Source organism: Salvelinus alpinus, chromosome 5 (genome assembly GCF_045679555.1).
Source record: "Salvelinus alpinus chromosome 5, SLU_Salpinus.1, whole genome shotgun sequence".
NCBI lineage: Eukaryota > Metazoa > Chordata > Actinopteri > Salmoniformes > Salmonidae > Salvelinus > Salvelinus alpinus.
The window spans coordinates 20,391,371-20,407,993 of NC_092090.1; the positions used below are offsets into that span (position 1 = coordinate 20,391,371).

General features: G+C 45.9%; 1 protein-coding gene across 1 annotated transcript in view; it reads right to left on the reverse strand.

The window, feature by feature from the left end:
• Positions 1-1,079: 1,079 nt before the first annotated feature.
• adamtsl3 (ADAMTS-like 3) overlaps positions 1,080-16,623 on the reverse strand; it is a 236,604-nt gene continuing 221,060 nt past the window's right edge. Inside the window, exons 29-33 of the mRNA XM_071400865.1 lie at positions 15,659-15,842; positions 5,102-5,306; positions 4,410-4,513; positions 2,272-2,486; positions 1,080-1,721 (exon numbers count right to left, since the gene is read on the reverse strand). Coding sequence (XP_071256966.1) covers positions 1,603-1,721; positions 2,272-2,486; positions 4,410-4,513; positions 5,102-5,306; positions 15,659-15,842 — 827 coding nt within the window. The 3' untranslated portion in view covers positions 1,080-1,602. The remainder of the gene's footprint in view (positions 1,722-2,271; positions 2,487-4,409; positions 4,514-5,101; positions 5,307-15,658; positions 15,843-16,623) is intronic.

The following is a 16,623-nucleotide window of genomic DNA, read 5'->3' on the forward strand; positions in this document are numbered from 1 at the left end:
ACTCACTAAACACAAATGCTTAGTTTGTAAATTATGTTTGAGTGTGTTTTTAAATTAAAAAAATAAGAAAATGGTGTCATCTGGTTTGCTTAATATAAGGAACTTGAAATGATTTATACTTTTACTTTTGATACCTAAGTATATTTAAAACCAAATACTTTTATACTTTTACTCAAGTAGTATTTTACTGGATGACTTTCCCTTTTACTTGAGTCATTTTCTATTAAGGTATCTTTACTTTTATTCAAGTATGACATTTCGGTACTTTTCCCACCACTGTGTACAGTATATTCATACATTCATACATGCACTTGTTATAAATTAAAAACAATAAACACAGGATACCCATAAACCACTGCTTCTATTGGTGTTTTGTTGCTAGAGCATTCTTTCTTTCTGTTCGTCCATTCAGTGCACATTACTGTGGAAAACAATGACAAGGCCATTTAAAGACTGCTCTCTCCTTTAGGAATGGGTTAACAGCACACACTTTACACACACCTTTGCACTCACTTGTTACATGTGTCATTGGGAAAATAGCTAGTATTGGTAAAGTGTTATATTTCTAAGGCCATAGGTCCAGATTTGAGGCTTGCATCAAATTACATTGGTTGGGCCACCTGAAAAATTCCTTCACTCCATATCTGTGCATGCTTGTCTTCACCAAAGGGTCTCCGGCAAACATCCCCTGTGTATCTTTCTCAGTCTAATCAAGTCATTGGGGCATCATTATTGGGAGGAATATCCATTGAGGTTGTGACAAAAAAGTGAGAAAGATCTCCTCAATGTTGTGGTGGTAGTGTCTTTAAAGCAGACTCCAAACAGTCTCAGGCTATGACCAGTCTACCATGTAACATGGTCCCTCCCTCCCTCAATCCAAGCCTCCATCCATCCCTCAATCTATCCCTCCATCCATTCCTCCCTCCCTCAATCCAAGCCTCCATCCATCCCTCCCTCAATCTATCCCTCCCTCCATCCCTCCCTCAATCTATCCCTCTATCCATCCATCCCTCAATCTATCCCTCCATCCATCCCTCCCTCCCTCAATCCAAGCATCCATCCATCCCTCCCTCCCTCAATATATCCCTCCATCCATCCATCCCTCCCTCAATCTATCCCTCAATCCATCCATCCCTTCCTCAATCTATCCCTCCATCCATCCCTCCCTTCATCTATCCCTCCATCCATCCATCCATCCCTCAATCTATCCCTCCATCCATCCATCCATCCCTCCCTCAATCTATGCCTCTATCCATCCATCCCTCAATCCATCCCTCCTTCCGTCCGTCCATCCCTCCCTCCCTCAATCCATCCCTCCTTCGTCCATCCCTCCTACAATCTATCCCTCCATCCATCCATCCATCCATCCATCCATCCATCCATCCATCCATCCATCCATCCATCCATCCATCCATCTATCCCTCCATCCATGATTCCAAGAGTTATGTTGTCCACACTGTGTCTCAACGCTCAGGGGTGACGTTTCCTCTAGGTACAGATCTAGGATCAGCTTCCCCTCCCCATTCCAAGCCTTAACCACTAGTGGAGGAAATGCAAAACTAACCCAAGACCAGCATCTAGGGGCAACTTCCTCCTAGAACACTAGGCGGAGCCATCCTCCTGTAAACAGGACTCACAACACCTCTGCTTGTACATGTCGATGGAGCAAAGCTTTAACCTCTTCACCACGGCACAGTAGTGGGTGGTGTCTTTACATTCACCTACACAGAGACACAGAGACACAGAGACACAGAGACACAGAGACACAGAGACAACATAGAAACTGTTAAATGCTGAAATTCGACATTTTAGCATAAAATAACATCCATTCTCCCCACAGAAGAAAATGGTTATGTCCCAAATGGCACCCTATTTCCTTTATAGTTCACTACTTTGACCAGGGCTCTTATAGGACTCTGGTAAAAAGTAGTGCACTATATAGGGAATAGAATGCCACTTGGAACGCATACGACATTTCCATTAAAAAGTAGCAGAAAGCAAAGGAGTATGGCTTTACGTCAAATTCGGGCTAAAATTCAACATCAGTGTAAATGTCCATATAGATTTGGGTCTGGACTGTTAAAAAGCAGTTTAACAGTTTAAGAAGAGGGTTTGTGCGATTTTACTTGTGCGAAGTCACCGTTTTTGTAATAGATGTTTTTTAGTCAAACATCTGCCAAGCCACTCCAATGACATATTCCACAGCTTCAGAAGTCAGAGGAAAGGCAGTGAGGGTAATATGGTGACATGGTAAAAACACTACACACTCACTTCCACAGGTGGTGGCGTGGCAGTGCTGCCAGGTGGCTGGGCGTCTGTGCCAGGTGCAGTGCTGGTCTGCCAGGGTTCTGCCACTCCTGCGGTGGGCACAGTCCACCCTGCGAGACTGAAACCCGCTGCCACAGGCTGCCGTGCACGCTCGCCACGGCCCCACGCGCCAGTGCACGTCACACAGCTCCGACGAACAGTTACGCACTGAGACGGGCCTGAGGGAGACAAAGAGAGATAGAGGGAAGGATTTGATTTTATTAGGATCTCCTTTAGCCGGAACCAATGGAGACAGCGAGTCTTACTGGAATCTGACACATAACAAAAAATACATTACAGACAAAAGACTTTACAATTTATATACATACGTGTGTGTGTGTGTTTTTGTTCAGTTCCACATACATGTCAGTACATACACACAACAAGTAGGTCACATGTCAGTACATACACACAACCAGTAGGTCACATGTCAGTACATACACACAACCAGTAGCTCACATGTCAGTACATACACACAACAAGTAGGTCACATGTCAGTACATACAAATAACCAGTAGGTCACATGTCAGTACATACAACCAGTAGGTCACATGTCAGTACATACACACAACCAGTAGGTCACATGTCAGTACATACAACAAGTAGGTTACATGTCAGTACATACACACAACCAGTAGGTCACATGTCAGTACATACACACAACCAGTAGGTCACATGTCAGTACATACACACAACCAGTATGTCACATGTCAGTACATACACACAACCAGTAGGTCACATGTCAGTACATACACACAACCAGTAGGTCACATGTCAGTACATACACACAACCAGTAGGTCACATGTCAGTACATACACACAACCAGTAGGTCACATGTCAGTACATACACACAACCAGTAGGTCACATGTCAGTACATACAACCAGTAGGTCACATGTCAGTACATACACACAACCAGTAGGTCACATGTCAGCACATACACACAACCAGTTGGTCACATGTCAGTACATGCACACAACCAGTAGGTCACATGTCAGTACATACACACAACAAGTAGGTCACATGTCAGTACATACACACAACCAGTAGGTCACATGTCAGTACATACACACAACCAGTAGGTCACATGTCAGTACATACACACAACCAGTAGGTCACATGTCAGTACATACACACAACCAGTAGGTCACATGTCAGTACATACACACAACCAGTAGGTCACATGGGGGAGAGGCATTGTGCTGTGAGGTGTTGCTTTATTAGTTTCTTTAAACCAGGTTTGCTGTTCACTTGTACTATATAAGATGGAAGGGAGTTCCATGCAATCATGGCTCTGTATAATACTGTATGTTTCCTTGAATTCATTCTGGATTTGGGGACTGTGAAAAGATCTCTGGGGACATGTCTGGTGGGGTAAGTGTGTGTGTCAGTGCTGTGTGTAAGTTGACTATCCAAACAATTAGGAATGTCCAACAAATTCCTGTTTCTAATAAAAACAAGAAGCAATGCAGTCAGTTATTCCTCAACTCTTAGCTAAGAGAGACTGTCATGCATATTATTGAAGAGCAAAAAATGACGCTCTGTTCTGGACCAGCTGCAGCTTAACTAGGTCCTTCTTTGCAGCACTTGACCACATGACTGGACAATAATCAAGATAAGACAAAACTAGAGCCTGCAGGACTTGCTTTGTGGAGTGTGGTGTCAAAAATTCTCTTTATCACAGACAAACCTCTCCCCATCTTTACAACCATTAAATCAATATGTTTTGACCATGACAGTTTACAATCTAAGGTAACACAAAGTATTTTAGTCTCCTCAACTTGTTCAACAACCACGCTATTCATGACCAGATTCAGCTAAACGAGACAGGAGGAAATTAGACTGTGTGTGTGTGTTTGTTTGTGTGTGTGTGTGCATGTGTTTGTGTGTGTGTGCATGTGTTTGTGTGTACGTGTGTGTGTGTGTCACAGGAGGCTGCTGAGGGGAGAACGGCTCATAATAATGGCCGGAACGGCACAAATGGAATGGAAACCATGTGTTTGACGTATTTGATCCCATTCCACTGACTCCGCTCCATACACTACCACGAGCCCGTCCTCCCCAATTAAGGTGCCACCAACCTCCTGTGGTTGTCCGTTTACCTTTCTCTGGGGTCACAGTCAGGGTGTGTGGTGCCGTTGACATGTCTACATATCACCGACCTCTTCTGGACTGTGAGGGTGGGACCCAAACATTTCCCAGAGCACTGTGGGCAATGAACATGTTTTCACAATACTAAACAAGGAACGTTTCACAGCCTGACAACTTTATTCAGGACTTCTTTGTAGTAATGTGTTGGTTGGAGTAGATGGAAATTGGCCCTAGACAGTGATCTTGGGTCAGTTTAGCATATCCCCCCACTAAAGGCTAAAGTTGGGGAAGGAGAAGCTGATCCTAGGTCTGCATCTAGAGGAAACTTCATCCCAGAACATCAAGTACACAGTATTCAAACATCAGGCATGTATGTCAAGGATGACAAAGGTAATGTTGTGGCAAATAGTTGTGTGTGTGTGTCTGTGTGTGTGTCTGTGTTTGGTGTGTGTGTGTCTGTGTGTGTGTATCATCTGTGTGTGTGTGTGTGGTGTCTGTGTTGTGTCTGTGTGTGCATGGTGTCTGTATGTGTCTGTGTGTGTCTGTGTGGTCTGAGTGTGCAGGTGTGGGTGCGTCTGTTCGTGTGCATCTGTCCATGAGTGTCTGTTAAGGTGTGTGTCTGTGTGTGTTTGTGCGGATGTGTGTGCGAGTGTGGGGGCAGGTGTGGGTGTCTCTGTGTGTGTGTTTGTGCCTGCATCTGTACCTTTCCCCAGGAGCTGGTAACCCAGGCTGGACAGTTGTCGCAGGTACACTCCTGTCTGTCTGCAGGCCGCGTGTTCCTCCCACAGACAGATGGCGCTAGCATCCTCACCGCTCCCCCCAACTCCACCTGCCCACAGGACACCTGCCGCTGTCTCCAGCCCCGCCCACAGGAAGTGGAACACTTAGACCACACAGATGCTACCCAGCTGGGAGAGAACAATCAATCAATCAAATAACATTGATTATATGAATCCCTTTTTACATCAGTACTTGTCACAAAGTGCTTTACAGTTACCTGACCTAAACCTCTACAGAGCAAGCAAAGCAGAAGGAAAAGTCAAAACATATTGGCCGGGAAAAACTCCCTAGAAGGAAGAAACCTAGAGAGGAACCAGGTTCAGGGGGAAGGAAGGAATAAAACTACCCATGTAGTGTTAGATCCTGGCTAGCCTCTTTAATGCATAGGGCCATATATCTCAATGATCAGGACTCAATGTTCTGCCCGGGGATTTCAGTGGGTAGGGCAGGCTGGGGTATGTTGAGCCAAAGGGGTAAGTTGAGCTACTCTTGTTTCTAGGAAACTATACACAAAATATATAATTTAACCGAAAATTTAGGAAGAGGTCATCATTTCATGGAGTCTATGAAGGAAGAAACCACATGGAAAAAGTGGTAAACAAGTTAGGTCCAAAAAATAATTTTTATGATGCTTGTATCTAAACTAAAGTAGATCATTTAAAGATTGTTCTATACATCAGTTGGGCTCTGTATAAGCTTCAGTATGAGGTCCTAAACCCAGCATGAAAGTGCATCCTTGGATCTGTGTGGGCTAATATAGTAAAAATGTTTGCCTTGGGGTAAGTTGAGCCAATGGCAAGTTAAGCAAATGTACGTGTTTTCTTCCTAGGTGTAATGCAAAGCATTATCGCTGGGATATGAGGTAACAACAGGGCCTGGCCTGTGTTAAAAGGGTACAGTGTTTGTTAGGTGTTAAGCCTGTGTTAAAAGGGTACAGTGTTTGTTAGGTGTTAAGCCTGTGTTAAAAGGGTACAGTGTTTGTTAGGTGTTAAGCCTGAGTTAAAAGGGTAGAGTGTTTGTTAGGTGTTAAGCCTGAGTTAAAAGGGTATAGTGTTTGTTAGGTTTTAAGCCTGTGTTAAAAGGGTACAGTGTTTGTTAGGTTTTAAGCCTGAGTTAAAAGGGTATAGTGTTTGTTAGGTTTTAAGCCTGTGTTAAAAGGGTACAGTGTTTGTTAGGTTGTTAAGCCTGAGTTAAAAGGGTAGAGTGTTTGTTAGGTCTTAAGCCTGAGTTAAAAGGGTACAGTGTTTGTTAGGTTTTAAGCCTGTGTTAAAAGGGTACAGTGTTTGTTAGGTGTTAAGCCTGTGTTAAAAGATGCTTAAAATGATTAAAAGACAAAAAGCGATTGTGCCTGTGTTGAATTGTGTTTGGGAAATAAAGATCAACATGGTTTTAAAATAGGTAGTAGTGATATTTCATTCAGTACAGAAATATGTAGGCGGCTTAACTTAGTTTTTTTCAATTGCTAAGATGCATTGGTCAACTGAAGTCACATTGTCAAAACTCTTCACACAGTCAGTGAAACAGAAGTGTATGTGGGCCAAACTGTGAATAATTTTTCTTTGTTTTCACACAAAATGCATTCAATGACCACATTCTCTGAAATCCATGAACTCTTTTCTCATTCATACTCCACCACCTGCAAAACTATATATTTGCAGCACTTGTTTTTCAAATCCTAACACACTGTTTCCAAAACTGTTAAAAACACATTCAAAACAGAATGATGGCAAATTGTCTGCAGTAACCAGATTGAAACACAGAAAATCTCATCAGAATATTTAATCATTCCAAACACAGCTGATTGCAATTTAATCTGAAAGCCTACTCAGGTGTGTTGTTTTGAGTCTCGTTACCAAACAGGGTACAGACACAGCTATGCATAATGTAAAGTACTGTACAACTGTGGATGTATTGTATTTCACAGAGTAATGGAGATGGAAGTCAGGCAAACTGCACATACATTCATCTTTGTGGATGAAGCTGGATTCAACCTGTCAAAAACACGCCGTAGGGAAAGAAATGTGATTGGACAGAGAGCAACCGTGGATGTCTCAGGCCAGAGAGGAGCTAACATCACAATGTGTGCAGCACTGTCCAATGATGGTTTGCTGTTACACAAACCACTCATTGGCCCCTACAATACAGAGAGGCTCATTTATTTTCTGGATGACCTGCATAATCGACTCGTGCCAGTGGAGGAGAGAGGGGCAAGAAACTCCCCTACCTTCGTTGTTGTGTGGGATAATGTGGCATTGCACCACTCTGCTGCAGTCACAGACTGGTTTGCTGCACATCCCAGGATGTCAGTACTATTTCTGCCTCCATACTCCCCCTTCCTAAAGCCCATAGAGGAGTTTTTCTCTGTGTAGAGGTGGAAGGTTTATGACCACCATCCACATGACCAGATGTCCTTACTGGATACCATGAATGTGGGGTGTGGAGACACTTCTCCTGAAGACTGCCAGGGTGTGGAGACACTTCTCCTGAAGACTGCCAGGGTGTGGAGACACTTCTCCTGAAGACTGCCAGGGTGTGGAGACACTTCTCCTGAAGACTGCCAGGGTGTGGAGACACTTCTCCTGAAGACTGCCAGGGTGTGGAGACACTTCTCCTGAAGACTGCCAGGGTGTGGAGACACTTCTCCTGAAGACTGCCAGGGTGTGGAGACACTTCTCCTGAAGACTGCCAGGGTGTGGAGACACTTCTCCTGAAGACTGCCAGGGTGTGGAGACACTTCTCCTGAAGACTGCCAGGGTGTGGAGACACTTCTCCTGAAGACTGCCAGGGTGTGGAGACACTTCTCCTGAAGACTGCCAGGGTGTGGAGACACTTCTCCTGAAGACTGCCAGGGTGTGGAGACACTTCTCCTGAAGACTGCCAGGGTGTGGAGACCCTTCTCCTGAAGACTGCCAGGGTGTGGAGACACTTCTCCTGAAGACTGCCAGGGTGTGGAGACACTTCTCCTGAAGACTGCCAGGGTGTGGAGACACTTCTCCTGAAGACTGCCAGGGTGTGGAGACACTTCTCCTGAAGACTGCCAGGGTGTGGAGACACTTCTCCTGAAGACTGCCAGGGTGTGGAGACACTTCTCCTGAAGACTGCCAGGGTGTGGAGACCCTTCTCCTGAAGACTGCCAGGGTGTGGAGACCCTTCTCCTGAAGACTGCCAGGGTGTGGAGACACTTCTCCTGAAGACTGCCAGGGTTGGATTAGACATTCCAGAAGATACTTTCCAAGATGCATCGCCAGAGAAGACATGAGATGTGATGTTGATGAGAACTTGTGGCCAAATGCAGGAGAGGGGTAGAACTAGAACCCTCACAGTACTGTACAGTATGAGTGATTATACTATACATGTTGATGAGAACTAGAACCCTCACAGTACTGTACAGTATTAGTGATTATACTATACATGTTGATGAACTAGAACCCTCACAGTACAGTATGAGTGATTATACTATACATGTTGATGAGAACTAGAACCCTCACAGTACTGTACAGTATGAGTGATTATACTACACATGTTGATGAGAACTAGAACCATCACAGTACTGTACAGTATGAGTGATTATACTACATGTTGATGAGAACTAGAACCCTCACAGTACTGTACAGTATGAGTGATTGTACTACATGTTGATGAGAACTAGAACCCTCACAGTACTGTACAGTATGAGTGATTATACTATACATGTTGATGAGAACTAGAACCCTCACAGTACTGTACAGTATGAGTGATTATACTATACATGTTGATGAACTACAACCCTCACAGTACTGTACAGTATGAGTGATTATACTACATGTTGATGAGAACTAGAACCCTCACAGTACTGTACAGTATGAGTGATTATACTATACATGTTGATGAGAACTAGAACCCTCACAGTACTGTACAGTGAGTGATTATACTATACATGTTAATGAGAACTAGAACCCTCACAGTACTGTACAGTATGAGTGATTATACTATACATGTTGATGAGAACTAGAACCCTCACAGTACTGTACAGTATGAGTGTTATACTATACATGTTGATGAGAACTAGAACCCTCACAGTACTGTACAGTATGAGTGATTATACTATACATGTTGATGAGAACTAGAACCCTCACAGTACTCTACAGTATTAGTGATTATACTATACATGTTGATGAGAACTAGAACCCTCACAGTACTCTACAGTATTAGTGATTATACTATACATGTTGATGAGAACTAGAACCCTCACAGCACTGTACAGTATGAGTGATTATACTATACATGTTGATGAGAACTAGAACCCTCACAGTACTGTACAGTATGAGTGATTATACTATACATGTTGATGAGAACTAGAACCCTCACAGTACTGTACAGTATGAGTGATTATACTATACATGTTGATGAGAACTAGAACCCTCACAGTACTGTACAGTATGAGTGATTATACTATACATGTTGATGAGAACTAGAACCCTCACAGTACTGTACAGTATGAGTGATTATACTATACATGTTGATGAGAACTAGAACCCTCACAGTACTGTACAGTATGAGTGATTATACTATACATGTTGATGAGAACTAGAACCCTCACAGTACTGTACAGTATGAGTGATTATACTATACATGTTGATGAGAACTAGAACCCTCACAGTACTGTACAGTATGAGTGATTATACTATACATGTTGATGAGAACTAGAACCCTCACAGTACTGTACAGTATGAGTGATTATACTATACATGTTGATGAGAACTAGAACCCTCACAGTACTGTACAGTATGAGTGATTATACTATACATGTTGATGAGAACTAGAACCCTCACAGTACTGTACAGTATGAGTGATTATACTATACATGTTGATGAGAACTAGAACCCTCACAGTACTGTACAGTATGAGTGATTATACTATACATGTTGATGAGAACTAGAACCCTCACAGTACTGTACAGTATGAGTGATTATACTATACATGTTGATGAGAACTAGAACCCTCACAGTACTGTACAGTATGAGTGATTATACTATACATGTTGATGAGAACTAGAACCCTCACAGTACTGTACAGTATGAGTGATTATACTATACATGTTGATGAGAACTAGAACCCTCACAGTACTGTACAGTATGAGTGATTATACTATACATGTTGATGAGAACTAGAACCCTCACAGTACTGTACAGTATGAGTGATTATACTATACATGTTGATGAGAACTAGAACCCTCACAGTACTGTACAGTATGAGTGATTATACTATACATGTTGATGAGAACTAGAACCCTCACAGTACTGTACAGTATGAGTGATTATACTATACATGTTGATGAGAACTAGAACCCTCACAGTACTGTACAGTATGAGTGATTATACTATACATGTTGATGAGAACTAGAACCCTCACAGTACTGTACAGTATGAGTGATTATACTATACATGTTGATGAGAACTAGAACCCTCACAGTACTGTACAGTATGAGTGATTATACTATACATGTTGATGAGAACTAGAACCCTCACAGTACTGTACAGTATGAGTGATTATACTATACATGTTGATGAGAACTAGAACCCTCACAGTACTGTACAGTATGAGTGATTATACTATACATGTTGATGAGAACTAGAACCCTCACAGTACTGTACAGTATGAGTGATTATACTATACATGTTGATGAGAACTAGAACCCTCACAGTACTGTACAGTATGAGTGATTATACTATACATGTTGATGAGAACTAGAACCCTCACAGTACTGTACAGTATGAGTGATTATACTATACATGTTGATGATGTTTTTTTGTTGTAATTATTATTGCAGCCCTGGAATTTCAGGAATTCGTTTTTTGTTTAAACTTTTTATTTTTCACAAGTAAATTACTATATGCAAATACATAGAAAAAAATAAAGGCTATTGATGTCACGTTCCTGACCTATTTCTGTTAGTTTTTGTGTGTTAGTTGGTCAGGACGTGAGATTGGGTGGGCATTCTATGTTTTCTGTTTCTGTGTTGGTTTTGGGTTACCTGGTATGGCTCTTAATTAGAGGCAGGTGTTTGGCGTTCCTCTAATTAAGAGTCATATTTAGGTAGGCGTTGTCACAGTGTTCGTTGTGGGTGATTGTCTCCTGTGTCGTGTCGATGTATGTACCATACGGGACTGTTTGGCTGTTCGTTTTCGTTTCGATGTCGTCTGTTTCCTGTCCGTGAGTTTACGTGTAGTTATGTAAGTTTATGTTCAGGTTTCGTCAACGTCGTTTTGTTATTTTGTAGTTTGAAAGTGTTTTGTTTCGTTTCGTGTTGCCATCGTCGTATTTATAATAAAGATGGCTTATTTCCCTGAAGCTGCATTTTGGTCTGATGATCCTTCTCTCCTCACCTCGTCCGAGGATGAGGAGAGCGACAGCCGTTACAGAATCACCCACCAACACGCTAAGACCAAGCGGCAAGGGAAAACGAAACGGAGTAAGGGACAGGAGAGAAAGGAGCAATGGACATGGGACGATGTTTTGGATGGAAAGGGTTGCTACACTTGGGAGGAGATCCTGGCTGGGAGGGATCGCCTCCCATGGGAACAGGTGGAGGCATTGAGGAGAGCAGAGGCTACCTGGGAGAGGAACCGGAGCTATGAGGGAACGCGTCTGGCACGGAAGCCAAAAAAGCCCGTGAGTAATTCCCAAAAATGTCTTGGGGGGGGGCTAGGAGATAGTGGGCCAAGGGCAGGTAGGAGACCTGCGCCCACTTCCCAGGCTTACCGTGGAGAGCGGGAGTACGGGCAGGCGCCGTGTTACGCAGTAGAGCGCACGGTGTCTCCTGTACGAGTGCATAGCCCAGTGCGGGTTATTCCACCTCCCCGCACTGGTAGGGCTAGATTGAGTATTGAGCCAGGTGTCATGAGGCCGGCTCAACGCGTCTGGTCTCCAGTGCGTCTCCTCGGGCCGGCATACATGGCACCTGCCTTACGCATGGTTTCCCCGGTTCGCCTACATAGCCCGGTGCGGGTTATTCCACCTCCCCGCACTGGTCGGGCAACCGGGAGTATTCAACCAGGTAAGGTTGGGCAAGCTCAATGCTCAAGAGTGCCAGTACGCCTCCACGGTCCGGTATTTCCAGCACCACCTCCCCGCCCCAGCCTAGTACCTACAGTGTCTACACTACGCACTAGGCTACCAGTGCGTATCCTGAGCCCTGTTCCTCCTCCACGCACTCTCCCTGTAGTGCGTGTATCTAGCCCGGTGCCTCCAGTTCCGGCCCCACGCACTAAGCTACCAGTGCGTCTCCAGAGCCCTGTACACACTGTTTCTTCTCCCCCTACTAATCCTGATGTGCTTGCCCTCAGCCCGGTGTCACCAGTGCCGGTACCTCGCACCAGGTATAGAGTGGGCTTTGAGAGTCCAGTGTGCCCTGTCCCTGCTCCCCGCACTAGTAGGAAGGTGCTTATCATTAGCACGGTGCCTCCAGTTCCGGCACCACGCACCAGGTCTACAGTGCGCCGTATCCGGCCAGAGCCATCCGTCTCACCAGCGCCATCTGAGCCATCCGTCTCCCCAGCGCCATCTGAGCCATCCGTCTCCCCAGCGCCATCTGAGCCATCCGTCTCCCCAGCGCCATCTGAGCCATCCGTCTCCCCAGCGCCATCTGAGCCATCCGTCTCCCCAGCGCCATCTGAGCCATCCGTCTCCCCAGCGCCATCTGAGCCATCCGTCTGCCAGGAGCCTGCAAAGCCGCCCGTCTGCCATGAGCCTGCAAAGCCGCCCGTCTGCCATGAGCCTACAGAGCCATCCGCCAGACAGGAGCCGCTAGAGCCGTCAGCCAGACAGGAGCCGCTAGAGCCGCCCGCCAGACAGGATCTGCCAGAGCCGCCAACTAGACAGGATCTGCCAGAGCCGCCAACTAGACAGGATCTGCCAGAGCCGCCAACCAGACAGGATCTGCCAGAGCCGCCAACCAGACAGGATCTGCCAGAGCCGCCAACCAGACAGGATCTGCCAGAGCCGCCAACCAGACAGGATCTGCCAGAGCCGCCAACCAGACAGGATCTGCCAGAGCCGCCAACCAGACAGGATCTGCCAGAGCCGCCAACCAGACAGGATCTGCCAGAGCCGCCAACCAGACAGGATCTGCCAGAGCCGTCAGAGAGCCATGAGCAGCCAGAGCCGTCAGAGAGCCATGAGCAGCCAGAGCCGTCAGAGAGCCATGAGCAGCCAGAGCCGTCAGAGAGCCATGAGCAGCTAGAGCCGTTAGAGAGCCATGAGCAGCCAGAGCCGTCAGAGAGCCATGAGCGTCGAGAGCCGTCAGCCTGCCATGAGCGTCGAGAGCCGTCAGCCTGCCATGAGCGTCGAGAGCCGTCAGCCTGCCATGAGCGTCGAGAGCCGTCAGCCTGCCATGAGCGTCGAGAGCCGTCAGCCTGCCATGAGCGTCGAGAGCCGTCAGCCTGCCATGAGCGTCGAGAGCCGTCAGCCTGCCATGAGCGTCGAGAGCCGTCAGCCTGCCATGAGCGTCGAGAGCCGTCAGCCAGCCATGAGCATCGAGAGTCGTCAGTCAGCCATGAGCTGCCCTTCAGCCTGAAAAGGCTAGATACCCAGAACTGCCCATCAGTCCAGAGCTGTCTCTCTGTCCGGAGCTGCCTTTCAGTCCGGAGTTGCCCCTCTATCCTGATCTCCCTCTCTATCTTTATCTACCTCTATAGTCTTATCTATCCCTCTGTCTTGGTTTATCTCTCTGTCCCGGTATTGTCATTATTAGATTTGTTATTAGGAGGATTTTGTGGGGGAAGTAAGAGGGTGGACATTCTTGAAGGGAGGGGGCTAGGATGGATTATGGTGGGGTGGGAACCGCGCCCGGAGCCTGAGCCACCACCGTGGTTAGATGCCCACCCAGACCCTCCCCTAGACTTTGTGCTGGTGCGTCCGGAGTTCGCACCTTGTGGGGGGGGTACTGTCACGTTCCTGACCTATTTCTGTTAGTTTTTGTGTGTTAGTTGGTCAGGACGTGAGATTGGGTGGGCATTCTATGTTTTCTGTTTCTGTGTTGGTTTTGGGTTACCTGGTATGGCTCTTAATTAGAGGCAGGTGTTTGGCGTTCCTCTAATTAAGAGTCATATTTAGGTAGGCGTTGTCACAGTGTTCGTTGTGGGTGATTGTCTCCTGTGTCGTGTCGATGTATGTACCATACGGGACTGTTTGGCTGTTCGTTTTCGTTTCGATGTCGTCTGTTTCCTGTCCGTGAGTTTACGTGTAGTTATGTAAGTTTATGTTCAGGTTTCGTCAACGTCGTTTTGTTATTTTGTAGTTTGAAAGTGTTTTGTTTCGTTTCGTGTTGCCATCGTCGTATTTATAATAAAGATGGCTTATTTCCCTGAAGCTGCATTTTGGTCTGATGATCCTTCTCTCCTCACCTCGTCCGAGGATGAGGAGAGCGACAGCCGTTACAATTGAAGCAAATTGCTGCATTTCTGTTTCATTCTTTAGTACATTCTATACTTTAGTACAGTCAATAAAGTGAAAATGTGTTATTCTATAATGAAATACTGATTTATGTGAAAATTCATTCAAACTTCAAAGAGAAAAGTTAATCGTTTGTAATGCTCCCTGTTGTTAGTGTTTTGTAGGTCAGTGTGTTATGAGTGACAACGTATGCTTTCTGAGTGAGAACTGTTGCCAGTGTTATGGTCGAACTAGCTTATTTTGAGACACGTATGAAGTGTTTTGGTGGTTTGAGTGAGTTTTGGAGGTGAGATGAACTGTTTGGCCAAGATGCATGTTGGTAATACAGACTGTGTGAAGAGTTTTGAAAAAGTGGCTTCAGTATTGACCGATGCTTGTTAGCAATTGAAAAAAAACTGTAATATTCTGCAATATATTTAGATATCTTTGTTAGAAAGAATACTATATTTCCCTTGACAGGGTGATGCTGAATGTAAAAAATGTCTCAACTTATCCCACTCCCCCCTATTGACTGCTACAGTACAAGGAAAAACAATGAAACCTCAACACTTGGACCTGAACGTGATTCATGTATATTGGTCTTGGACAGTTGCTGACATAAAGCAGTAGAAGAAGGAGACTAAATAAGGAGCTATAGCCTACATCCCAAATGGACCCCTATTCCCTATAATGTATATAGTGCACTACCTTAGACCAGGGCCCATAAGGATGCCCATAGGGATCTGTTTTAAAAGAAGTGCACTATAAAAGGACATTTAGGACACAGCTATAGTAGACAAGACTCTTCATGACAGTGGCTCATGAAGCTGAATGACCTATTTCCCTGTAGATTTTTCCTCAGGGGTCAGTGAAACCAATGCATCTGTTTTACCTAGAAAAGCAGATGTATTTGGTGTGTGTGTGTGTGCTTGCGTGTTGTATGTGTCTCAGAGAGTGTGTGTGGTTTGTGTGTGTGTCTGAGAGAGTGTGTGTGTGCGTGCTTGCGTGTGTGTCAGAGAGTGTGTGTGTGTGTGTGTGTGTGTATGTGTGTGTGTGTGTGTGTGTGTACCTGGGGGGGCAGTCATGCAGGTTGCAGGCCAGCTGTGAGGAGACAGGTCTGTCTAGGTGGTGACACATGGAGGGTGTGACCTCACGTCCTTCTGGCGTGACACAGCGGACCCTCCGCGTCCTCGTTCCCCGGTCCCCACACGAGGCGCTGCACGCCGTCCAGTCCCCAAGACGCCACGCAAACTCTGGAGACACACGCACACACACGTTATTGAGCCGAAACAAACCCCACAGCACGCACGCTCACGCACACACATACACAATATGTTATAAACACCACAGCAGTACTAGCCAGAAACACATTACACAGCACTACAGAACACACACCCACACCCACTGACCCACCCACCACCACACCCACCGACCCACCCACTGACCCACCCACCCACCACCACACCCACTGACCCACCCACCCACCACCACACCCACTGACCCACCCACCACCACCACACCCACCACCACACCCACTGACCCACCCACCACCCCACCCACCACCACACCCACTGACCCACCCACCGCCACACCCACCACCACACCCACTGACCCACCCACTAGTACATCCACTGACCCACCCACTAGTACATCCACTGACCCACTCACCACCACACCCACTGACCCACCCACTAGTACATCCACTGACCCACTCACCACCACACCCACTGACCCACCCACTAGTACATCCACTGACCCACCCACCACCACACTCACCACCACACTCACTGACCCATCGACACCAAGTAAAGCAAACCAAATCCTCATTACCCAGTTTGACTTCATACCACATCATAGCAGTAAAACAAACTATGGTTTGGCCAACACTGGGCCTATCATTTTCATTCAATAATATCACATTACTGTCATTCAAATACTTCCCATTACGACGAATAAAAGGTTGAGGCACAGCTAGCTACAGTACACTGCAGGCCTGTCCCAAATGGCACCCTATTCCCTACATAGTGCACTACT